Source organism: Macaca mulatta, chromosome 6 (genome assembly GCF_049350105.2).
Source record: "Macaca mulatta isolate MMU2019108-1 chromosome 6, T2T-MMU8v2.0, whole genome shotgun sequence".
Classification (NCBI taxonomy): Eukaryota; Metazoa; Chordata; class Mammalia; order Primates; family Cercopithecidae; genus Macaca; species Macaca mulatta.
In genome coordinates this window covers 57,950,430-57,977,537 of record NC_133411.1, presented here as the reverse complement: position 1 = coordinate 57,977,537, position 27,108 = coordinate 57,950,430, and the positions used below count along the sequence as shown (strand labels likewise).

Sequence of the window (27,108 nt, the reverse complement as noted above, 5' to 3'; positions counted from 1 at the left end):
TAAATGTGTGTGTTTATTGCGAACAATGCTGCAATGAAGACAGGAGTGCAGATATCTCTTCAACATACTGATTTCCTTTCATTTGGATATATACCCAGAAGTTAGATTGCTGGATTACATGTTAGTTCTATTTTTAATTCTTTGAGGAACCTTCATACAGTTTTCCATAATTACCGTAGCAATTTACATTCCCACCAACAGTGTACAAGGTTTCCTTTTTCCCACACCTTCCCCAGCACCTGCTCTCTTTTATCTTTTTGATAATAGCCATTCCAACAGGTGTGAAGTGATATTTCATTGTGATTTTAATTTACACTTCTTTGATTATTAGTGATGTTGAGCACTTTTTAATATACCTCTTGGTCATTTTTTTTGTCTTATTTGGTGAACGTCTATTTACATCTTTTATCCATTTTTAAATTGGGTTATTTGTATTCTTGCTGTAGAGTTGTTTGAATTCATTATATACTTTGAATATTAACCCCTTATCAGATGTATCATTTGTAAATATTTTCTCCTGTTTTGTAGGTTTTCTTTTCACTCAATCGTTTCCTTTACTGTGCAGAAACTATTTAGATTGATGCAATTTCATTTGTCTATTTTTGGTTTTATCGCCTGTGCTTGTGGGGTTACATTTTAAAAATAATTTCCCAAACCAATGTCAAAAAGCTTTTTCCTTATGTTTTCCTCTGGTAGTTTTACAGTTATTTAAGTTTTTATTTTGAGGTAGTTTTCTATATGGTATGAGGTAACGGTCCAATTTTATTATTTTGCATGTAGATACCAGTTTTCCCAACACCATTTATTGAAGAGACTGTTTTTCCCCCATTGTGTGCTCTTGACAGATTCGTGGAAGATCAATTGACAATAAATAAGTGGATTTATTTCTGGGCTCTCTATTCTTTTCCATTGGTCTGTATGTCTGATTTTATCCAGTCCCATGCTGTTTTGATTCCTGCAAGTTTGTAGTATATTTTGATATCAGGTGATGCAATGTCTCTAGCTTTCTTTTTCTTGTTTAAGATTGACTTGACTAAGGGTCTTTGTGGATTCATATGAATTTTAGGATTATTTTTTCTCTATCTGTGAAAAATGTCACTGAAATTTTAATAGAGACTATACTGAATCTATAGGACAGTTGGGTAGTGTAGACATTTTAATATTAATTACTCTAATCCATGAATACAGGATATCTTGGGATTTATTTGGGTCTTCTTCAATTCCTTTAATTTATATTTTAATATCATTTTCAGTGTACAAATCTTTCATCACCATTGTTGAATTTATTCCTTTTTAATTTTTTTCACACAAATGTGAATTAGATTGTTTTAATAATTTGTTTTTTGAATAATTTGGTATTAATGTATAGAAAAGCAACTGATTATTTCTAACAGATTTTTGGCAGAGTTCTTAGGGTTTTCATAACCATTGTTATTGTTCTGTTCAGATTTTCTATTTCTTCATGATTCATTCTCAATAGGTTGTATGTGTCTAGGAGTTTATTGCTTCTTATAGGTTATCCAACTTTTGGCAAATAATTGTTCATAGTAGTCTTTTATGATCCTTTCTATTTCTTTAGTATCATTTGCAATGTCTCTTCTTTCATTGGTAATTTTAATTATTTTACTGTTCTGTCTTTTCTCTTTAGTTAGTCCAGCTAAAGGTTTATCAATTTTGTTTGCCTTTTAAAAATAAATACTTGGTTTTATTGATTTTTTTTTCTATTATTTTTCTATTCTCTACTTCATTTGTTTCTGCTTTGATCTTTATTATTTCATTTCTTCTACCAACTTTGGTCTTAGTGTGTTTTTTTATATTTCCTTGAGGAGTAAATTTAGGTTATCTATTTGAGATTTTTTTCTTAACGTAGACATTTATTGATATAAACTTCCTCATTAGACCTATTTTTGCAGTACTCCATAAGTTTTGGTATGTTGTGTTTCCATTTTTGTTTACATCAAGCTTTTTTTTAAAAAAAAGTTTCCTTTTGGTTTCTTCATTGATCCATTGGTTTGTTCAGAAGCCTCTGCCACTTAATCCGAAATAAAAGCCACACTCTTTCCTCCAGATCAATCACTCATTCCTATATACTATGTTGTAGTTATATCAAATGGTAAATTTTATTTATTTATTTATTTGTTTGTTTGTTTGTTTTTATTAAACTTCAAGTTCTAGGGTACATGTACACAACGTGCAAGTTTGTTACATATGTATACATGTGCCATGTTGGTGTGCTGCACCCATTAACTCGTCATTTGCATTAGGTATATCTCCTAATGCTATCCCTCCCCTCTCCCCACACCCCACAATAGGCCCCGATGTGTGATGTTCCCCTTCCTGTGTCCAAGTTATCTCATTGTTCAATTCCCACCTATGAGTGAGAACATGCGGTGTTTGGCTATCTGTTCTTGAGATGGTTTGCTGAGAATGATGGTTTCCAGCTGCATCCATGTCCCTTCAAAGGACGTGAACTCATCCTTTTTTATGGCTACATAGTATTCCATGGCGTATATGTGCAACATTTTCTTAATCCAGTCTGTCATAAATGGACATTTGGGTTGATTCCAAGTCTTTGCTATTGTGAAGAGTGCCACAGTAAACATACATGTGCATGTGTCTTTATAGCAGCATGATTTATAAACCTTTGTGTATATACCCAGTAATGGGATGGCTGGGTCAAATGGTGTTTCTAGTTCTAGATCCTTGAGGAATTGCCACACTGTCTTCTGCAATGGTTGAACTAGTTTACAGTCCTACAGTGTAAAAGTGTTCCTATTTCTCCACATCCTCTCCAGCACTTGTTGTTTCCTGACTTTTTAATGATCACCATCCTAACTGGTGTGAGATGGTATCTCATTGTGGTTTTGATTTGCATTTCTCTGATGGCCAGTGATGATGAGCATTTTTTCATGTGTTTGTTGGCTGTATAAATGTATTCTTTTGAGAAGTGTCTGTTCATATCCTTTGCCCACATTTTGATGGGGTTGTTTGTTTTTTTCTTGTAAATTTGTTTGAGTTCTTTGTAGGTTCTGGATATTAGCCCTTTGTCAGATGAGTAGATTGCAAAAATTTTCTCCCATTCTGTAGGTTGCCTGTTCACTCTGATGGTAGTTTCTTTTGCTGTGCAGAAGCTCTTTGTTTAAGGAGATCCCATTTGTCAATTTTGGCTTTTGCTGCCGTTGCTTTTGGTGTTTTAGACATGAAGTCTTTGCCCATGCCTATGTCCTGAATGGTACTACCTAGGTGTCCCTCTAGGGTTTTTATGGTATTAGGTCTAACATTTAAGTCTCTAATCCATCTTGAATTAATTTTCGTATAAGGAGTAAGGAAAGGATCCAGTTTCAGCTTTCTACTTATGGCTAGCCAATTTTCCCAGCACCATTTATTAAATAAGGAATCCTTTCCCCATTTCTTGTTTCTCTCAGGTTTGTCAAAGATCAGATGGCTGTAGAAGTGTGGTATTATTTCTGAGGACTCTGTTCTGTTCCTTCTGCTGTGCAGAAGCTCTTTGGTTTAATTAGATCCCATTTGTCCATTTTGGCTTTTGTTGCCATTGCTTTTGGAGTTTTAGTCATTAAGTTCTTGCCCATGCCTATGTCCTGAATGGTATTACCTAGGTTTTCTTCTAGGGTTTTTATGGTTTTAGGTCTAACATTTAAGTCTCTAATCCATCTTGAATTAATTTTCATATAAGGAGTAAGAAAAGGATCCAGTTTCAGCTTTCTATTTATGGCTAGTCAATTTTCCCAGCATCATTTGTTAAATAGGGAATCCTTTCCCCACTTCTTGCTTTTGTCAGGTTGGTCAAACATCAGATGTCTGTAGAAGTGTGGTATTATTCCTGAGGACTCTGTTCTGTTCCATTGGTCTATATCTCTGTTTTGGTACCAGTACCATGCTGTTTTGGTTCCTGTAGCCTTGTAGTATAGTTTGAAGTCAGGTAGCATGATGCCTCCAGTTTGTTTTTTTGGCTTAGGATTGTCTTGGCAATGCAGGCTCTGTTTTGATTCCATATGAACTTTAAAGCAGTTTTTTCCAATTCTGTGAAGAAAGTCATTGGTAGCTTAATGGGGATGGCATTGAATCTATAAATTAACTTAGGCATTATGGCCATTTTCACAATATTGATTCTTCCTATCCATGAATATGGAATGTTCTTCCTTTTTTTTATGTCCTCTTTTATTTCATTGAGCAGTGGTTTGTAGCTCTCCTTGAAGAGGTCCTTCACATCCCTTGTCAGTTGGATTCCTAAGTATCTTATTCTCTTTGAAGCAATTGTGAATGGGAGTTCATTCATGATTTGGCTCACTGTTTGTCTGTTATTGGTGTATAAGAATGACTGTGATTTTTGAAAATTGATTTTGTATCAAGAGATTTTACCGAAGTTGCTTATCGGCTTCAGGAGATTTTGGGCTGAGACAATGGGGTTTTCTAAATATACAATCATGTCATCTGCAAACAGGGACAATTTGACTTCTTCTTTTCCTAATTCAATACCCTTTATTTCTTTCTCTTGCCTGATTGCCCTAGCCAGAACTTCCAACACTGTGTTGAATAGGAGTGGTGAGAGAGGGCATCCCTGTCTTGTGCCAGTTTTCAAAGGGAATGCTTCCAGTTTTTGCCCATTCAGTATGATATTAGCTGTGGGTTTGTCATAAATAGCTCTTATTATTTTGAGATACTTTCCATCAATACCGAATTTATTGAGTTTTTAGCATGAAGGACTGTTGAATTTTTTCAAAGGCCCTTTCTGCATCTATGGAGATAATGATGTGTTTTTTGTTTTGGTTCTGTTTATATGCTGGATTACGTTGATTGATTTGCATATGTTGAACCAGTCTTGCATCCCAGGGATGAAGCCCATTTGATCATGGTGGATAAGCTTTTTGATGTGCTGCTGGATTCGGTTTGCCAGTATTTTATTGAGGATTTTTGCATCGATGGTCATCAGGGATATTGGTCTAAAATTCTCTTTTTTTTGTTATGTCTCTGCCAGGCTTTGGTGTCGGGATGATATTGGCCTCATAAAATGAGTTAGGGAGGATTCCCTCTTTTTCTATTGATTGGAATAGTTTCAGAAGGAATGGTACCAGCTCCTCCTAGTACCTCTGGTAGAATTCGGCTGTGAATCTGTCTGGTCCTGGACTTTTTTGGTTGGTAGACTATTAATTATTGGCTCAATTTCAGAGCCTGCTATTGGTCTATTCAGGGATTCAACTTCTTCCTGGTTTAATCTTGGGATAGTGCATGTGTCCAGGAAATTATCCATTTCTTCTAGGTTTTCAATTTATTTGCATAGAGGTGTTTATAGTATTATCTGATGGTGGTTTCTATTTCTGTGGGGTCGGTGGTGATATTCCCTTTATCATTTTTTATTGCATCTATTTGATTCTTCTCTCTTTTCTTCTTTATTAGTCTTGCTAGCAGTCTGTCAATTTTGTTGATCCATTCAAAAAACCAGCTCCTGGATTCATTGATTGTTTGAAGTGATTTTTGTCTCTATCTCCTTCAGTTCTGCTCTGATCTTAGTTATTTCTTGCCTTCTGCTAGCTTTTGAATGTGTTTTCTCTTGCTTCTCTAGTTCTTTTAATTGTGATGTTAGAGTGTCAATTTTAGATCTTTCCTGCTTTCTCTCATGGGCATTTAGTGCTATAAATTTCCCTCTACACACTGCTTTAAATGTGTCCCAGGGACTTTGGTATGTTGTATCTTTGTTCTCATTGGTTTCAAAGAACATCTTTATTTCTGCCTTCATTTCGTTATGTACCCAGCAATCATTCAGGAGCAGGTTGTTCAGTTTCTATGTGGTTGAGCGGTTTTGATTTTCTTAGCCCTGAGTTCTAGTTTGATTGCACTGTGGTCTGAGAGACAGTTTGTTACAATCTGTTCCTTTACATTTGCTGAGGAGTGCTTTACTTCCAACTATGTGGTCGATTTTGAAATAAGTGCGATGTCGTTCTGAGAAGAATGTATATTCTGTTGACTTTTGGTGGATATTTCTGTTGATTTCTATTACGTCTGCTTGGTGCAGAGCTGAGTTCAATTCCTGGATATCCTTGTTAATGTTCTGTCTCGTTGATCTGTCTAATGTTGACAGTGGACTGTTAAAATCTCCCATTATTGTATGGGAGTCTAAGTCTCTTTGTAAGTCTCTAAGGACTTGCTTTATGAATCTGCATGCTCCTGTTTTGGGTGCATATATATTTCGGATAGTTAGCTTTTCTTGTTAAATTGATCCCTTTACCATTATGTAATGGCCTTCTTTGTCTCTTTTGATCTTTGTTGGGTTAAAATCTGTTTTATCAGAGACTAGGATAGAAACCCGTGGCATTTTTTGTTTTCTATGTGCTTGGAAGATCTTCCTCCATCCTTATATTTTGAGCCTATGTGTGTCTCTGCATATGCGATGGGTCTCCTGAATACAGCAAACTGATGGGTCTTTACTCTTTATCCAATTTGCCAGTCTGTGTCTTTTAATTGGACCATTTAGTCCATTTACATTTAAGGTTAATATTGTTATGTGTGAACTTGATATTTTCATTATGATATTAGCTGGTTGTTTTGCTCGTTAGTTGATGAAGTTGCTTCCTAGCATCGATGGTCTTTACATTTTGGCATGTTTTTGCAATGCCTAGTACTGATTGTTCCTTTCAATGTTTGGTGCTTCCTTCAGGATATCTTGTAGGGCAGGCCTGATGGTGAAAATATCTCTCAGCATTTGCTTCTCTGTAAAGCATTTTATTTCTCCTTCACTTATGAAACTTGGTTTGGCTGGATATGAAATTCTGGGTTGAAAATTCTTTACTTTAAGAATGCTGAATATTGGCCCTCACTCTCTTCTGGCTTGTAGAGTTTCTGCCGAGAGATCTGCTGTTAGTCTAATGGGCTTCCCTTTGTGTGTAACCCGACCTTTCTCTCTGGCTGCCCTTAACATTGTTTCCTTCATTTCAGCTTTGGTGAATCTGACAATTATGTGTCTTGGATTGCTCTTCTCGAGGAGTATCTTTGTGGCATTCTTTGTATTTCCTCAATTTGAATGTTGGCATGCCTTGCTAGGTTGGGGAAGTTCTCCTGAATGATATCCTGCAGAGTGTTTTCCAGCTTGGTTCCATTCTCCCCGTCACTTTCAGGCACACCAATCAGACATAGATTTGGTCTTTTCACATAATCCCATATTTCTTGGAGGCTTGTTCATTTCTTTTTACTCTTTTTTCTCTAAACTTCTCTTCTCACTTCATTTCATTCATTTGATCTTCAATCACTGATACTCTTTCTTCCAGTTGATCAAGTGGATTACTGAAGCTTGTGCATTTGTCATGTATTTCTCATGTCATGGTTTTCATCTCTATCAGTTCGTTTGTGGACTTCTCTGCATTGGTGATTCTAGTTATCCATTCTTCCATTCTTTTTTCAACGTTTTTAGTTTCTTTGTGCTGGATATGTAGTTCCCCCTTTAGCTCTGAGAAGTTTGATTGAAGCCTTCTTCTCTCAAATCATCAAAGTCATTCTCTGTCCAGCTTTGTTCCATTGCTGGTGATGAGCTGCACCCCTTTGGAAGGGGTGATGCACTCTGATTTTTTGAATTTACAGCTTTTCTGCACTGCTTTTCCCCCATTTTTGTGGTTTTACCTGCCTTTGATCTTTGATGATGGTGATGTACTGATGGGGTTTTGGTGTGGGTGTCCTTTCTGTTTGTTAGTTTTCCTTCTAACAGTCAGGACCCTCAGCTACAGGTCTGTTGGAGTTTGCTTGAGGTCCTCTCCAGACCCTGTTTGCCTGGGTATCTGTAGCAGAGGCTGCAGAAGATAGAATGTTGCTGAACAGCAAGTGTTGCTGCAGCCCTGTGTCCCCCTCAGATTGCATTGATGAATACATTCTTATATCACCATTCTCTTTCCTTTCCTCTGTCTCTCATCTTTCATAATTCCTGTCTGAGGAAGATGAAGAAAAGGGAGACAATGAAGAGTCCATGGAGGAAAGGAGAAAAGAAGACAGAGAAAATATAGTCCTGTGGTTAGAATGACCTCCAGAAGTCATGTGATGAATCTTAATTGCAAATGTGATTGTATTACGATGTGGAATGTATAGGAGGTGATTAGGTCAGTAGTGTGCAGCACTCCAGGATGGGATTAAAGTCCTTATAAAAGAACTTAAAGAAATTAGGTTGCGGCCGGGCGCGGTGGCTCAAGCCTGTAATCCCAGCACTTTGGGAGGCCGAGGCGGGCGGATCACAAGGTCAGGAGATCAAGACCACAGTGAAACCCCGTCTCTACTAAAAATACAAAAAATTAGCCGGGCGCGGTGGCGGGCGCCTGTAGTCCCAGCTACTCAGGAGGCTGAGGCAGGAGAATGGCGGGAACCCGGGAGGCGGAGCTTGCAGTGAGCCGAGATCGCGCCACTGCACTCCAGCCTGGGCAACAGCGTGAGACTCCGTCTCAAAAAAAAAAAAAAAAAAAAAAAAAAAAAAAAAAAAAAGAAATTAGGTTGCACCCTTTGTCCCTTCCCCCCAGTGAGGACACATTTGTCACTTCCAGAGGATGCAGCAACAAGGTGCCCTCTTGGAAGCAGAGAACAGCTCTTACCAGGCACCAATCCTGCCAGTGCCTTGATCTTGGACTTCCCAGTATCCAGAACTGTGAGAAACAAATTTCTATTTTTTGTAAGTTTCCTCTTCTCAGATATTTTGTTATAGCAGCAAAACAAAGATACATAGTCACTGTTCACATAGGCTATATGTATGGAGTTGGCGTTGTTGCAGTCAACCAAATCATAGCTCTAAAGAATAAGTCTACAGAATGACAGAAAGGTGCATTTGTTTTCTTCTATAGACATTCTCTTCTCAGGTGTCCCAAGTTCTTAGATGACCACTTTGAATTTCTGTCAATTTGATGATTTTTCCCCCTCAACTTGTGGAAAATTCAAGTGTCACCAACACATCATGATCATGAAAGGATTCACACATCCCTGCATTATGTGGGAGACCCAGGGAGTGTTATAGAGCACAGACTTCTTAAAAAAAAAAAAACAAAAAAAAAAAAACCCAATATACTGAACTGTTTATATTTATTAAATGTAAAGGATTGCCTTTTATTCTGATATTATATGTTTCCTAAATTTTGCTGTTACTATATATTTTATTTTATGAAATGATGGCTACAAAAGGTAGTTGCTTTGAAAAAGTTGTGCATGGCAAAATAAAAAGTTTCCACCCCTAAGTCTGTGTGTGTGTGTGTGTGTGTGTGTCAGTGTATGTGTGTATAAACTTGGAAGCTTGTTGTGGGGTCTGAAGGATGTGAGGTATCCTTTTCTCTATACTTACAAAGAGAATTTTTTTTTCCTATCAAACCTCTGTGTAGTCTACACTGGGCCTACAACAAATAGCAAACATTTTGGAGGTAATGACACAGTAGATTCCAGCAATGGCATTTCTGATGTGACAGGCAGTAAGTATTTCAAATGACAAGAAAATCTCCCAGTGTTATAGTTTTTAGATGTAAGCAGTAATTACAAGACCTATGGATAACTAGAGTTATATAAATACTATTTTTAACACAGTAATTACTAAGTAGTTGCAAACAAAGCCCAAATTTTAGGTTTAAGCAGTAATTACAAGACTCATAGAATAATTAGAGTTATAGAAATACTATTGTTAACAGAGTAATTACTAAGTAGTTGTAAACAAAGCCTGAGTAGAGATTTGTTCTTCAAAAGGCCAACATGGGCCAATAATCACCAAGTGCATAGTTCTGGAACAAAGAGAAAAAAAAAGGTATCTCCTGTTTCTTTGTTACAACTCATGCATGGGCTTTAAAACTTTGTTTTCAATTTATTGGTTAGGACGGATTGGAAACTAACCTTAGAACATTTAGGATGAGCCAGGAGGCAATCTGAGATCTCAGAATGCCTTCAGGTCATTATTATGGACATTTGTATCATGGTACTGATCTTGTCTAGCTGCAAAACAGTATGTTTATAACACTGAGTGTGGACAGGTAATTTACTGCAGTAGATTCCCAGAATATTAGAGCTGGAAAGGACTTGGAGAACTTAAAATTCATTGTCCTTATTTTAAGGATAAGAAAATGGGGAGTCAGAAAGTTTAAGAAATTTTCCTATGGCTATAGGTCTAGAAAGTGGAAAAACTGAGACCCAAACTTAGGTCTTCTGAATCTAAGATAAATATTTTAAAAATTAACCTTCACCAGTTCTAAAATTTTCCAAAATGAATGTTAAATGACAGAACTTTTCAATCCACACTGTAAGTAATACATACAACATTGTTAATGGTAAACGATCTAGCAATTAATTGCTAGTAAATTTACAATTGCTAGCAAATTTAGATTCATGAAATTTATAAACAGAAGCATCATGATAACATGTGGAAAAGGTAGAATTTATTATTAAATAATTCAACAAATATTTATTAAGGGCCTACTAACTGTCAGGAAGAAAAAGTTAAAATCAATAATCTCATAGTATGAAGTAGATCTCAATCAAAAAGAATTATTGATTAAAATACTCTTTTAAAAGTAGAATTTTAATTATCTTCCTTTGTTGAATAATTAATTCTTTCAACAAATATTTTCTAAAAATACAGTATTCTAGGCACTGTTCTAGGTTTCATTCTGAGTACTGAATATATAACGGTGAAAAAAATTGATAAAGTTTACTGCCCTCCTATGATTTACATTCCAGTTGAGGAGACAGAAAATAAGCATAAAAATGCATATGGAAAGTTATAAAGTGGTGAGTGTTATGGGAAATTATATTGCATGATAAGAAAGATGGTTTGAAAGTGCTAGGGGATTTGTAATTTTAAGTGGGAGAATCACAGTGAGCATTATTGAGACATGATAGTTGAGTGAACATTTGAAGGAGGTGAACAGCTGCATAAAGATTAAAAAAAAAAGATTTTTTCAGGCAAAGAAAACAGTCAGTACAAGGTTGTACAAGGTTCTGAGGTCAGAGTATACTTGAAATAGTAAAAAAGGAGCAAAAAGCCAATGTGGCTAGATAATAGTGAGCAAGGAGGAGTGCAGACACAGATTAGAGCAGAGAAGTCATGGGACACATTTAATAAAAATCAGTGATAAAGAGAAAAATCTGCAATCCTTCTGAATTTCAAGTTACATACAAAGAAATAAAAATAAGGATGGTGGCGATTTCTTGTAGATAACAACACAAGAAAGAATATAAAACATTCAAGAAATAAAAAAATAGAAGAGGATGGAATATTTCTCAACTCATTCTATAAAGCAAACATTATCTAATACCAAAACTTGGCAAGGATATTACAGAGAAAACCCCAACAGACTAATACCCCAAAAGACTAATAACAGAGATGCAAAAGTTCTTAACAAAATTTTAACAAATAAAAGCTGACAATATAGTAAAAGGTTTATATAGCATAACTAAATGGGGTATACCTTCAGAATGCAGGATTTAACAATCAAAAATCAATCAATATAATTTTCTTAGTAACAAACTAATAATGAAAACATTCATGAGCATCTAAATAGATGCAAGAAAAGCACATAAAAACCCAACAACCATCCCTAATTAAAACCCTCTTGAAACTAAAAACAGAAGAGAACTTTCTTAACTTGATAAAAGGTTAAGTCTATATAGAAGGTCCTGTGAGAACTAAGAAAATAAAAACAAAAACCTACCAAATAACCTCAGGAAAATAAATTCATAAGTTTAGCAAGTTTGCAGGATACAAGATTAACATGCACGATTAATTGTATTTCTTCATGCCATCAAAACCCACTAGGAACACATTGAGTTGATTACTCATTGTGTATTACTATGTAGTATATTACAATAAAGGAGGAATACACTCAGTACACTCATATTACCCTGGAGAGAAAGTTATTGGATATTTTGTTGTTTGCCCAGTGGACTTGCTTCTCTCTTTGGTTAGACAAAATTATGAAGTGGCCTTGTTTTGTCACACATCATCGTGGTTGCAGTGTGACATTGTTGGTGTTCTGTGAGATTGTTTATAACCTACACGACAAAGACACTGCCTATGCGTGAGTACCAGGACAGCTTCTAAAACCACCATGGCCTAGTTTAGTCAGATTGGTTCCTGTATGTCAGGAACTGCTTTTTTCTTTCTAACAGCTATTTTCTTCTAACTAACTAAGGTCAAGTTTCTGAGAGATGAAGGAAGAGTGGAGGTTGGTTGTTGGGGTAGTCTGGCAGGGCTTCTTCACAGTCTCCCCCCACATCATTTAACACAGTAGCTGAAAGTTGAGCTGCTTTATGTGTTGTACATCTTCATAAAATTTCTTCTGTTACTTAAAAAACTTGAAAGCCACACCGTGTGTGTGTGTGTGTCTCTGTGTGGTCTTCATTAATATATCATGAAGTGAGGTAAAGATGTGTAATGTGGAGGTTGAATTGCCTTGGCTCTGATTTTGTAAAGAAGAGGTGAAGCCAGGAAAACATTCAGATCTTCAGAAAATCAGCACTACTAGTCTTCTTTCCAACACATTATGTTGTAATTGTTTCTTTTCTTTTTTTAATAAGTAGGAATCTAGGCAGCAATTCTCAGGTAATGACACCTCGCTGTGTAGCAATACTACCTCATCTGTTTCTCCTATTGATCAACTCAATAAATATGTCTAACATGAAAATCATAATTTTTTAATATGTAGAAATCGAGAAAGAAAAAAATGAAACTCATATTTTCATTTAAATTTAATTTCTATTAATGAAGCCTTCCTTGAATATTTCTTCTGAAAGCCATCTTTATCTTTGAGTTCTATTCTTGCAATGATCCATTTCTACTTTGCATTAAAAGTGTTTGTCTACATCTCATCTCCACAAGCAAATGGCATTTTCCAGTGCAAGAAGTGAGACAATTGTGTCTCATTCCTTCTTACGCTTGTCAGTGATTCACACAAATGAATACTCAGTGAATATTTGTCCATTGGGAAACATTTGGAATCACAACAAAAATCAATATTATACATAGCTCTGCTTGACAATTTAAAAACATTTAATATTAGCTTTAAATGCCCCAGATATTTATCTTGAATATTACCTTCAACCGCTGATATAAAAGATTCTATTATTTGTAAACAAAGTTTATGAAGGTATTAATTACAATACGGTTTCGAGTCAAGTAAAATTGGAAACAGTGAGAACTTAAGCAAAAAGAGGATGATTAATTAAATCAGGATAAACTCAAAGTATCCATGAAAAATAAAGATGATAATGATGATGTGAAAAAAATGAAAAATCCTAGATAGAGAGTGATAAGCACAAGGATCAAAATTCTGACATAGGTTATAATGATTGCCACTCTGGGAAGTTGAGCATAGCATGTAGAAACTGGTAGCAAATATTCCTGGATGAGAATATAATTCGTATTTGCATGGTGGGGCAGTATTTCTTCAAGTTTGATTTAATGTTTTAAAAATAATCAATTTGGCCAGTATCTCAGATTAAAACATCAAAAATAATCATTAATAATGTTATGAATTGTAGCATTATTCACAATAGCCAAGACAGGGCTACAATCTAAGTGTCTGCCAATGGGTGAATGTATGAAGAAATTGTGATGTGTATATATATGCAATAGAATATCATTCAGCCTTAAAAAATGTAGGAAATCCTGCCACTTGCAACAACAAAAATGAACCTAGAGGACATTATGCTATGTGAAATAAGCTAGACACAGAAAGAAAAATACTGATATTCTCATATTTATGTAGAACTGAAGAAAAATTCATAGAAGCAGAGAGTAGAATGGTGAGTACCAGCGGTGGAGGAGTGGGGGAAATGGGGAGATGGTCAAAGTGTACAAAGTTTCAGTCATGTAAGGTGATTATATTCTAGAGGTCTAGTGTGCAACATGGGGACTATGATTGATAATACTCTTTTGTATCCTTGAAATTTGCTAAGAGAGTAGACCTTAAGTATTCTCACTATACACCACAAAAGGTAACTATGTGAAGACATGGTTATGTTAATTAGCTTGGTTGTAGTCATAAGTTCACTATGCATATGTCTATCAAAACATCATGTTTTATACCTTAAGTTTATACAATTTTTTTTTTGAAAAAATCAATTTGGGGTCAGTTGTGGTGGCTCGTGCTTGTAATCCCAGCACTTTGGGAGGCCCAGGTGGGTGGATGGCTTGAGCCCAGGAGTTCAAGACCAACCTGGCCAACATGGTGAAACCCTGTTTCTGTTTAAAAAAATACCAAAAAATTGCGAGGCATGGTGGCGCACACCTGTAGTTCCAGCTACTAAGGAGGCTAAGGCAGGAAGATTGCTATAGCTGGGGAAGTGGAGGTTGCAGTGAGCCGAGATCATGCCACTGCACTCACCAACCTGGGTGACAGAGCCCCCATCTCAAAAAAAAAAAAAAAAAAAAAAAAAAAGTTGGCAAGGTTGCTAAGTGTCCATCAACAGATGATTGAATAAAGAAAACGTGGGATATATACACAAGGAAATACTATGTAGCCATAAAAAAGAATGACATCGTGTCTTTTACAGCAACATGGATGAAACTGTTGGCCATTATCTTAAGTGAAACAATGCAAAAACAGAAAGTCAAATGCAGTATGTTCTCACTTATGAGTGGGCACTAAATAATGAGTACACATGGACGTAGAGTGTGGAACACTAGTCACTAGAGACTTGGAAGGGCAGAGGGTGGGACTGGGGTGGGCAATGGGGAATCACTTAATGGGTACAATGTACGTTATTTGGGAGTTTGATACACTAAAAGCCCAGACTTCATCCTTAAGCAATATATCTAGGTAACAAAATTGCACTTGTACTTCTTAAATTTATACAAGAAAAAATAAATAAATATGGCTAGGTCACTAAATTACTATACAAGAAAAATTATAAGAATATTTATATTTAAACCTTGTAGAAAATTTTATGATCGCTTTAAAATAGAGTTACATAGGAGCAAGATGGCCGAATAGGAACAGCTCCAGTCTCCAACTCCCAGCGCGAGCGACACAGAAGACCGGTGGTTTCTGCATTTTCAACTGAGGTACTGGGTTCATCTCACTGGGGAGTGCCGGACGATCGGTGCTGCTCAGCTGCTGCAGCCCGACCAGCGAGAGCTGAAGCAGGGCGAGGCATTGCCTCACCTGGGAAGCGCAAGGGGGAAGGGAATCCCTTTTCCTAGCCAGGGGAACTGAGACACACAACACCTGGAAAATCGGGTAACTCCCACCCCAATACTGCGCTTTAAGCAAACAGGCACACCAGGAGATCATATCCCACACCTGGCCGGGAGGGTCCCACACCCACGGAGCCTCCCTCATTGCTAGCACAGCAGTCTGTGATCTACCGGCAAGGCAGTAGCGAGGCTGGGGGAGGGGCCCCCGCCATTGCTGAGGCTTAAGTAGGTAAACAAAGCTGCTGGGAGGCTCGAACTTGGTGGAGCTCACAGCAGCTCAAGGAAACCTGCCTGTCTCTGTAGACTCCACCTCTGGGGAAGGGCACAGTAAACAATAACAAACACAGCCGAAACCTCAGCAGACGCAAACGACTCTGTCTGACAGCTTCGAAGAGAACAGTGGATCTCCCAACACGGAGGTTGAGATCTGAGAAGGGACAGACTCCCTGCTCAAGTGGGTCCCTGACCACTGAGTAGCCTAACTGGGAGACATCCCCCACTAGGGGCAGTCTGACACCCCACACCTCACAGGGTGGAGTACACCCCTGAGAGGAAGCTTCCAAAGCAAGAATCAGACAGGTACACTCGCTGTTCAGAAATATTCTATCTTCTGCAGCCTCTACTGCTGACACCCAGGCAAACAGGGTCTGGAGTGGACCTCAAGCAATCTCCAACAGACCTACAGCTGAGGGTCCTGACTGTTAGAAGGAAAACTATCAAACAGGAAGGACACCTACACCAAAACCTCATCAGTACATCACCATCATCAAAGACCAGAGGCAGATAAAACCACAAAGATGGGGAAAAAGCAGGGCAGAAAAGCTGGAAATTCCAAAAATAAGAGCGCATCTCCCCCGGCAAAGGAGCGCAGCTCATCGCCAGCAACGGATCAAAGCTGGATGGAGAATGACTTTGACGAGATGAGAGAAGAAGGCTTCAGTCCATCAAATTTCTCAGAGCTGAAGGAGGAATTACGTACCCAGCGCAAAGAAACTAAAAATCTTGAAAAAAAAGTGGAAAAATTGATGGCTAGAGTAATTAATGCAGAGAAGGTCATAAACGAAATGAAAGAGATGAAAACCATGACACGAGAAATACGTGACAAATGCACAAGCTTCAGTAACCGACTCGATCAACTGGAAGAAAGAGTATCTGCGATTGAGGATCAAATGAATGAAATGAAGTGAGAAGAGAAACCAAAAGAAAAAAGAAGAAAAAGAAATGAACAAAGCCTGCAAGAAGTATGGGATTATGTAAAAAGACCAAATCTACGTCTGATTGGGGTGCCTGAAAGTGAGGGGGAAAATGGAACCAAGTTGGAAAACACTCTTCAGGATATCATCCAGGAGAACTTCCCCAACCTAGTAGGGCAGGCCAACATTCAAATCCAGGAAATACAGAGAACGCCACAAAGATACTCCTCGAGAAGAGCAACTCCAAGACACATAATTGCCAGATTCACCAAAGTTGAAAAGAAGGAAAAAATCTTAAGGGCAGCCAGAGAGAAAGGTCGGGTTACCCACAAAGGGAAGCCCATCAGACTAACAGCAGATCTCTCGGCAGAAACTCTCCAAGCCAGAAGAGAGTGGGGGCCAATATTCAACATTCTTAAAGAAAAGAATTTTCAACCCAGAATTTCATATCCAGCCAAACTAAGTTTCATAAGTGAAGGAGAAATAAAATCCTTTACAGATAAGCAAATGCTTAGAGATTTTGTCACCACTAGGCCTGCCTTACAAGAGACCCTGAAGGAAGCACTCAACATGGAAAGGAACAACCGGTACCAGCCATTGCAAAAACATGCCAAAATGTAAAGACCATCGAGGCTAGGAAGAAACTGCATCAACTAATGAGCAAAATAACCAGTTAATATCATAATGGCAGGATCAAGTTCACACATAACAATCTTAACCTTAAATATAAATGGACTAAATGCTCCAATTAAAAGACACAGACTGGCAAACTGGATAAAGAGTCAAGACCCATCAGTCTGCTGTATTCAGGAGACCCATCTCACACGCAGAGACATACATAGGCTCAAAATAAAGGGATGGAGGAAGATTTACCAAGCAAATGGAGAACAAAAAAAAGCGGGGGTTGCAATACTAGTCTCTGATAAAACAGACTTTAAACCATCAAAGATCAAAAGAGACAAAGAAGGCCATTACATAATGGTAAAGGGATCAATTCAACAGGAAGAGCTAACTATCCTAAATATATATGCACCCAATACAGGAGCACCCAGATTCATCAAGCAAGTCCTTAGAGACTTACAAAGAGACTTAGACTCCCATACAATAATAATGGGAGACTTCAACACTCCACTGTCAACATTAGACAGATCAACGAGACAGAAAGTTAACAAGGATATCCAGGAATTGAACTCATCTCTGCAGCAAGCAGACCTAATAGACATCTATAGAACTCTCCACCCCAAATCAACAGAATATGCATTCTTCTCAGCACCACATCGTACTTACTCCAAAATCGACCACATAATTGGAAGTAAAGCACTCCTCAGCAAATGTACAAGAACAGAAATTATAACAAACTGTCTCTCAGACAACAGTGCAATCAAACTACAACTCAGGACTAAGAAACTCAATCAAAACCGCTCAACTACATGGAAACTGAACAACCTGCTCCTGAATGACTACTGGGTACATCACGAAATGAAGGCAGAAATAAAGATGTTCTTTGAAACCAATGAGAATAAAGATACAACATACCAGAATCTCTGGGACACATTTAAAGCAGTGTGTAGAGGGAAATTTATAGCACTAAATGCCCACAAGAGAAAGCAGGAAAGATCTAAAATTGACACTCTAACATCACAATTAAAAGAACTAGAGAAGCAAGAGCAAACACATTCGAAAGCTAGCAGAAGGATAGAAATAACTAAGATCAGAGCAGAACTGAAGGAGATAGAGACACAAAAAACTCTCCAAAAAATCAATGAACCCAGGAGTTGGTTTTTTGAAAAGATCAACAAAATTAACAGACCACTAGCAAGACTAATAAAGAAGAAAAGAGAGGAGAATCAAATCGACGCAATTAAAAATGATAAAGGGGATATCACCACCGACCCCACAGAAATACAAACTACCATCAGAGAATACTATAAACACCTCTACGCAAATAAACTGGAAAATCTAGAAGAAATGGATAATTTCCTGGACACTTACACTCTTCCAAGACTAAACCAGGAAGAAGTTGAATCCCTGAATAGACCAATAGCAGGCTCTGAAATTGAGGCAATAATTAATAGCCTACCAACCAAAAAAAGTCCAGGACCAGATCGATTCACAGCTGAATTCTACCAGAGGTACAAGGTGGAGTTGGTACCATTCCTTCTGAAACTATTCCAATCAATAGAAAAAGAGGGAATCCTCACTAACTCATTTTATGAGGCCAATATCATCCTGATACCAAAGCCTGGCAGAGACACAACAAAAAAAGAGAATTTTAGACCAATATCCCTGATGAACATCGATGCAAAAATCCTCAATAAAATACTGGCAAACCGTATTCAGCAACACATCAAAAAGCTTATCCACCATGATCAAGTGGGCTTCATCCCTGGGATGCAAGGCTGGTTCAACATTCGCAAATCAATAAACATAATCCAGCATATAAACAGAACCAAAGACAAGAACCACATGATTATCTCAATAGATGCAGAAAAGGCTTTTGACAAAATTCAGCAGCCCTTCATGCTAAAAACGCTCAATAAATTCGGTATTGATGGAACGTACCTCAAAATCATAAGAGCTATTTATGACAAACCCACAGCCAATATCATACTGAATGGGCAAAAACTGGAAAAATTCCCTTTGAAAACTGGCACAAGACAGGGATGCCCTCTCTCACCACTCCTATTCAACATAGTGTTGGAAGTTCTGGCTAGGGCAATTAGGCAAGAGAAAGAAATCAAGGGTATTCAGTTAGGAAAAGAAGAAGGCAAACTGTCCCTGTTTGCAGATGACATGATTGTATATTTAGAAAACCCCATTGTCTCAGCCCAAAATCTCCTTAAGCTGATAAGCAACTTCAGCAAAGTCTCAGGATACAAAATTAATGTGCAAAAATCACAAGCATTCTTATACACCAGTAACAGACAAACAGTGAGCCAAATCAGGAATGAACTTCCATTCACAATTGCTTCAAAGAGAATAAAATACCTAGGAATCCAACTGACAAGGGATGTAAAGGACCTCTTCAAGGAGAACTACAAACCACTGCTCAGTGAAATCAAAGAGGACACAAACAAATGGAAGAAGATACCATGCTCATGGATAGGAAGAATCAATATCGTGAAAATGGCCATACTGCCCAAGGTTATTTATAGATTCAATGCCATCCCCATCAGGCTACCAATGAGTTTCTTCACAGAATTGGAAAAAACTGCTTTAAAGTTCATATGGAACCAAAAAAGAGCCCGCATCTCCAAGACAATCCTAAGTCAAAAGAACAAAGCTGGAGGCATCACGCTACCTGACTTCAAACTATACTACAAGGCTACAGTAACCAAAAGAGCATGGTACTGGTACCAAAACAGAGATATAGACCAATGGAACAGAACAGAGTCCTCAGAAATAATACCACACATCTACAGCCATCTGATCTTTGACAAACCTGAGAGAAACAAGAAATGGGGAAAGGATTCCTTATTTAATAAATGGTGCTGGGAAAATTGGCTAGCCATAAGTAGAAAGCTGAAACTGGATCCTTTCCTTACTCCTTATACGAAAATTAATTCAAGATGGATTAGAGACTTAAATGTTAGACCTAATACCATAAAAATCCTAGAGGAAAACCTAGGTAGTACCATTCAGGACATAGGCATGGGCAAAGACTTCATGTCTAAAACACCAAAAGCAACGGCAGCAAAAGCCAAAATTGACAAATGGGATCTAATTAAACTAAAGAGCTTCTGCACAGCAAAAGAAACTACCATCAGAGTGAACAGGCAACCTACAGAATGGGAGAAAATTTTTGCAATCTACTCATCTGACAAAGGGCTAATATCCAGAACCTACAAAGAACTCAAACGAATTTACAAGAAAAAAACAAACAACCCCATCAAAAAGTGGGCAATGGATATGAACAGACATTTCTCAAAAGAAGACATTCATACAGCCAACAGACACATGAAAAAATGCTCATCATCACTGGCCATCAGAGAAATGCAAATGAAAACCACAATGAGATACCATCTCACACCAGTTAGAATGGCAATCATTAAAAAGTCAGGAAACAACAGGTGCTGGAGAGGATGTGGAGAAATAGGAACACTTTTACACTGTTGGTGGGATTGTAAACTAGTTCAACCATTGTGGAAAACAGTATGGAGATTCCTCAAGGATCTAGAACTAGATGTACCATATGACCCAGCCATCCCATTACTGGGTATATACCCAAAGGATTATAAATTATGCTGCCATAAAGACACATGCACACGTATGTTTATTGCAGCACTATTCACAATAGCAAAGACTTGGAATCAACCCAAATGTCCATCAGTGACAGATTGGATTAAGAAAATGTGGCACATATACACCATGGAATACTATGCAGCCATCAAAAAGGATGAGTTTGTGTCCTTTGTAGGGACATGGATGCAGCTGGAAACCATAATTCTTAGCAAACTATCACAAGAACAGAAAACCAAACACCGCATGTTCTCACTCATAGGTGGGAACTGAACAATGAGATCACTTGGACTCAGGAAGGGGAACATCACACACAGGGGCCTATCATGGGGAGGGGGGAGGGGAGAGGGATTGCATTGGGAGTTATACCTGATGTAAATGATGAGTTGATGGGTGCAGCACACCAACATGGCCCAAGTATACATATGTAACAAACCTGCACGCTATGCACATGTACCCTACAACTTAAAGTATAATAATAATAAATAAATAAATAAATAAATAAATAAATAAATAAAATAGAGTTACATAATTTGAGGTTTAAATCTGTTTCTCAAAACTTCTGTTTAAAATACAGAGCCATCATTTAACTGTATCAAAAGGTAGAAAATTAAAATTTTAAAATTTATAAGGAAATTGGAAACTGAAATGACCACAAAAAGATCACTACTGATTTTTAACCTCACAAGGCAGTACTAAGCCCCAATTCAGCTTGTTTTGTAAATTGAAATTAAAATTTGTTTCCAATTGGTAAAAATTGTGCAAGTTCACAGGTAGCCAGCAGGTGGCAGACTTACACTATCTTATGCAATATTAAACATGATTGGAGTTTTGTGATTTTTTTTTGGAGATACTCAATAAAGTAAGTTGAATATAAGGAACAGAACATACACTTTCTTAGAGATTGCAATAAGAACACTTAAAACATGCTTGTAGATAAGAACTATATATCCACTGATTGTGAAATGGTAAGGTCTGAAAAGTACCATTATTTATTCTTAGTGAGATAAAAAAAATTCATACTGTTTGAATTAAAAAAATAAGTCAAAAGTCATGCATAAAATATGAAAATTATTATATAAACTTTAGTCAACTGGAAAAGAGTAGTATACACTATTTATATACTACTGTATATGTGTGTGTGTGTGTGTATATATATATATGTATATATATATAGTCATACTTTGGAGCTATTGCAATTTCAGTACCAGACCACTTCAATAAAATGAATGTCACAATAAAGTTAGCCACATGAATTTTTTGATTGTAAAATGCATATAAAAGTTATGTTTAATGTTTACACTGTACTGTAGTCTATTAAGTGTGCAACAGCATTATGTCTAACAACCAATGTTTATACCTTAATTTAAAAATGTTTTATTGCTGAAAATACTAATAAGCATCTGAATCTTATTAGTCATTGAGATGACTTCCTAAGTCATCTTCACAACTTAGCAAGTTGTGATCTTTTTGCTGATGGAAGATTGTTGGTGCTGACCAATCAGGGTGGTGGCTGCTGAAGATTGGGGTAGGTGGCAATTTCACAAATTGAGGCAACAATGAAGTCTGATTTTCATAAAAGATATCTCCGTAGCATGCAAGGCTGATTGACAGCATTTTCCCCACAGCGGAATTTCTTCAAAATTGGAGTCAATTCTCATAAACTGCCACTGCTTTATCCTTAAAGTTTTTGGAGTATTCAAAATCTTTTATTGTTGTTTCAACAATGTGCACAACATCTTCACCGGGAGTAGACTCCATCTGAAGAAACCACTTTCTTTGCTCATCCACAAGAAGCAACTCCTTATTTGTTCAAGTTGAATCATGAGATTGCAGCAGTTCAGTCACATCTTCAGGCTCCACCTTCAATTCTCCTTCTTTAGCTATTTCCACCACATCTGCAGTTACTTCCTCCACTGAAGTCTTGAACCCCTCAACGGCATTCATGAGGTTGGAATCAACTTCAACCCTCCTGTTAATGTTGAGATATTGATGTTTTTCCATGAATAATGAATGTACTTAACATCATCTAGAATGGTGAATCCTTTCCAGAAAGTTTTCTGTTTAGTTTGCCCAGTTCCATCAGAAGAATCACTATCTATGGCTACTGTAGTTTTATGAAATGTATTTCTTAAATAGTAAGACCTGAAAGTCAGATTTACTTCTTGGTCTATGGACTGCAGAATGGATGCTGTGTCATGGAAATATTAGTCTCCTTATACAACTGCATCAACATTCTTGGGTGACCAGATGCATTGTCATCAGCAGTACTATTTTGAAAGGAATCTTTCTTTCTTTCTTTCTTTCTTTCTTTTTTTTCTGAAGAGTTAGTTGCAACAGTGGGCTCAAATATTCAGTAAACCATGATGTAAACAGGTGTGCTGTCACCCAGGCTTTCATTTTCCATTTACGGAGCACAGCAAGAGTAGATTCAGCATAGTTCTCAGGGCCTTAGGATTTTTTAGAATGGTAAATGATCATTGGCTTCAATTTAAATTCACCAGGTGCATTAGCTCCTAGTAAGAGAGTCAACCCATCGTTCAAAGTTTTGAAGACCGTCATTGACTTCTCTCTAGCTATGAAACTCCTAGATGACATCTTCTTCCAATATGAGGCTGTTTCTTCTACACTGAAAATCTTTTGTTTTGTCAAGATACCTTCATCAATGATCTCAGCCAGATCTGATGGATATCTTGCTGCAGCTTCTCCATTAGCACTTGCTGCTTCACCTTGCACTTTTATGTTATGGAGACGGCTTCTTTTTAAAAATCTAATGAACCAACCTCCCAAATCCTTTTTCTGCAACCCTCACCTCTCCCAGTCTTCATAGAATTGAAGAGAATTGGAGCTTTGCTCTGGATTAGGCTTTGGTTAAAGAGAATGTTGTGACTGGTTTGATCTTCTATCCAAACCACTCAAACTTTCCCCATCTCAGCAGTAGGCTGTTTGATTTCTTATTATTTGTGTGTTCCCAGGAGTTGCACTATTAATTTTCTTCAATAACTTTTTCTTTGCATTCACAACTTGGCAAACTGTTTGGTGCAAAAGGCCTAGCATTCAACCTATCCTGACTTTCGACATGTCTGCCTCATTGGCTTAATCATTTCTAGTTTTTGATTTAAAGTAGGAAATGTGAGACCCTTCCTTTCCATTAAACTCTTGGAGGGCATTGCAGGGTTAGTAATAGGACTCATTTCAATATTGTTGTGTCTCAGGCGATAGGGAAATCCGAAGAGAGGGAGAGAGATGCAGGAATGGCTGGTTGGTGGAGCAGTCGGAACACACACAACATTTATTGATAAAGCTTGCCACTTTTGGTGCACATCCTCATGGTGCCCCAAAACAATTACAATGGTAACAACAAACATCACTGATCACAGATCCATATAACAGACATAGTAACAATGAAAAAGTTTGCAATATTGAGTGAGTTACTGAAATGTGACACAGATACGAAGCAAGTGCTTGCTGTTGGAGAAATCGCGCTGATAAACTTGCTTAATACAGCGTTACTACAAACCTTCAACTTGCAAAGTGAATGAAATTTGTGAAGTGCAATACAACAAGATGTGTCTGTTTATGAAATGAGTGTGGTGATATATATAAAAAGATCATGATTTTTAAAAGTGTATACGTTAAAGGACACAATGTTAGCAGTAGTTATTTATGGATGGTGTAATCATGTCTAAATGTTTTGTATCTCTGTACCTTTTTACTTTCTCACAGTTCTCTAATTTCTACAAGATTGCATAATATTTTACTACAAAATGTAGATACTAAAAAGAAATATTTTTCAAAATGATTTTTGCTGAAGGTGAACTTCTGATTCTTTTGGTGACGCAGTCTGATCACATTATAATAGTAATAGCAGATGGTGATCTTTTGAAAAGTAATGTGGTTTGAGTGGCATGGTGTTGGAATTTGGCTCATGCCCTCCCCTCCCCTGCTCTTTATTATGTCTTATTCAGCATTTGTTTCACCCTTAAGCAGAGTGGCTTACTTTCTTCTTTTGTGATACCATCGATTTTCATATTTTATTTCTTGTTTCACTTATCAAGCACTTATGTAGTACATACATAGACTTGTTTAATCCTTATAGCAACCTTTGAAGATAGGTGCTATATTTGTTACATTAGGAAACTCAGGCACGAAATAGATAAGTGACTTGCTCACTAATAAGTAGCAGAGCTGGGATTTGAAATCATGCAGTCACATGTCATGTTCTTAACTCTACTGTTAAACCCTGAAATGCCATAAGGATGGATGACAACATTTTAAAGTGATGATTATTTTGAAAATTAGCTGGATACAAATCTTAGTCAACCAAAGTTAGGTGTAAAAAGTACATATATAACTTCATTTTATTTCTGTCTTTAACACTACATTGGGTCTAGTGAGTTTTCCTGCTGTTGGTAAGCCATTGTGAGCCTGGGAATTGCTCGGCTCCTTCCTGTACTGCCAGCAGAGGGGTCGCTCTGAGGATGCTGTCCACAGCCCTGGCTATCCAGGCATGACTGATATCTATTCTTTCCACTGGGTCTTGCTGTTTTCCAGATGCGATGTTTCACTCCCGAGGCAGCACACAGACTCTCCTGTTCTCAGATCCCACAAATGCTCTGTCCTGTGTTGATTCTTTTCCAGTTCTCTCTGGGGTGCTGAGCACCTGTCCATTGTCATCCATATCCTCTGCTTTATCTTACCTAATATTCCCTCTTCCGAAGAAATTAGAATTAAAAAAAAAGCAAAACAAACAACAACGACAACAAAAAAACCTGGGAAGCTTGAACATGGCACAGGCAAATTAAGGGTATAAAATAAAATAAAAAGAAAAACTATTAATATTTCAAAAATATTTTCCAACATATTATAAAATATTTAAAGGGGAAAATTAAATTTTAAGTCAAATGTATACTTAATCCAGCAGTGCAATTTTTAATAGATTTCATATTGCATTATTAACTCAAAGATGTCATAATTTCTAAAATTAATGGGAATAATTTTATTTGCCTATAGATGAATGGTAGCCACAACAAGACCAACATTTTTGATTGTCTCTTTTCTCTTTCTTTGTTTCATGAAAGATGAGAGGAAGAGAAAGAATGGATGATGGCTCCAGAACTATGAATCTGTTTCCTGCTGCTGCTGTTTCCCAACTCTCCACTGTTGGGAGTCATTGCTTTATACTTCAGTGGCTCTCTTTACTGAATTTTATTTGTTTAATTTGTGTAGTCTCTTAAAAAATATTTGTATCTTTTTAGCCATTTGTCAGATATGCATTTCCACTCCCATTAGTACCTGTGTTTTGGATGGAATTATCATTTAGTGTATGGCCCCTGGTCTGACTGCAAGGATGAACTGTGTAAGCCTTTGTGTATGGCTTTCCCTCACTGATACTAAGCTGTGTGGTCACTGCTGAAAGTATTTAAGAACTTGGCATCTGTGAAATGTTATCCAGCTTGAAGATTGGGCAATACTTCTCAATTATGTATTGATCTGCATTACTAGGCTTTGTATGGAAATCAATAAATGTATTTATAAACAAGGTTTTGTTGTGGTTCTTGATCACTTGCTTGCTTGTTTTTTTTTTTTTGAAGTGAACTAGCCAGATACGTTCAGTACACTCTGGGATGAAAGGTAAATTTATTGTATGTTACTTTAGATGTGCGATACTATCATGTCAACCTGTTTCATATTATAGAAGACTTTCATATGTGCTGAGATGAGGATATGTGGTTACACAGAGTGCAGCATTCTAGAATGTATTTCCTTAACAAAGTTTATGAAGGGTCCTGATTTTGGAATTAAGAAGACCAATTTCTTTTATAGGGGAAACTATGCACAAAAGTACTGTCTATTCTCCATACCTTCCAGAAATGTTTGTCCAATAAAGGATAATTTGCATATTCCCTAAAAGAAAAATTTTGACAAAAAGTGTTGTAATTGCTGCCATTACTAACTCAAAGTCTTTTAGAAAATGTTTATCTTATAAATAAAGCTCTTAAAAAAGCTGGCTACTTATCAAAAATGTAATTTAAAAAGTATCATAATTGTGAAATCATATAGAAAGGCTTCATATTTACAGTACAGAGCACTAAAGTCTATTCAAGTGGCCATCAGTTGTCCAGACATATGTTTTTTAGCCTCCTGTAAATGCATGTAATTTGTACAAACTTTATATTAAAAATTTTAGAAGATACTTGAAACCATTTTCCATTTTCCTTCAAAAGAGCTGTTTTTCCTTTGTAAGCTTTGTTGCTTTTAATGAAGATTAAATTTTTCCTTTTGGAATTTTAATCATGGATTTGAACTAATTTGAAGATAACCAAAAAATTTCTAAATGACTTAAAATGTATTTCAAGTATTTACTTTGGGAGGCTGAGACGGGCGGATCACGAGGTCAGGAGATCGAGACCATCCTGGCTAACACGGTGAAACCCCGTCTCTACTAAAAAATACAAAAAACTAGCTGGGAGTGGTGGTGGGCGCCTGTAGTCCCAGCTACTCGGGAGGCTGAGGCAGGAG

At 37.1% G+C, this 27,108-nt stretch overlaps 1 protein-coding gene across 2 annotated transcripts in view; it reads left to right on the top strand.

Annotated features, from left to right (window-relative positions):
- The window catches only part of EMB (embigin), a 126,748-nt gene extending 100,620 nt beyond the window's left edge, over positions 1-26,128 (top strand). For both annotated transcript variants that reach the window (XM_078004410.1, XM_078004409.1), the window contains one exon: positions 25,668-26,128. In XM_078004410.1, coding sequence (XP_077860536.1) covers positions 25,668-25,823 — 156 coding nt within the window. In that variant the 3' untranslated portion in view covers positions 25,824-26,128. The remainder of the gene's footprint in view (positions 1-25,667) is intronic.
- The last annotated feature ends 980 nt before the right edge of the window (positions 26,129-27,108 follow it).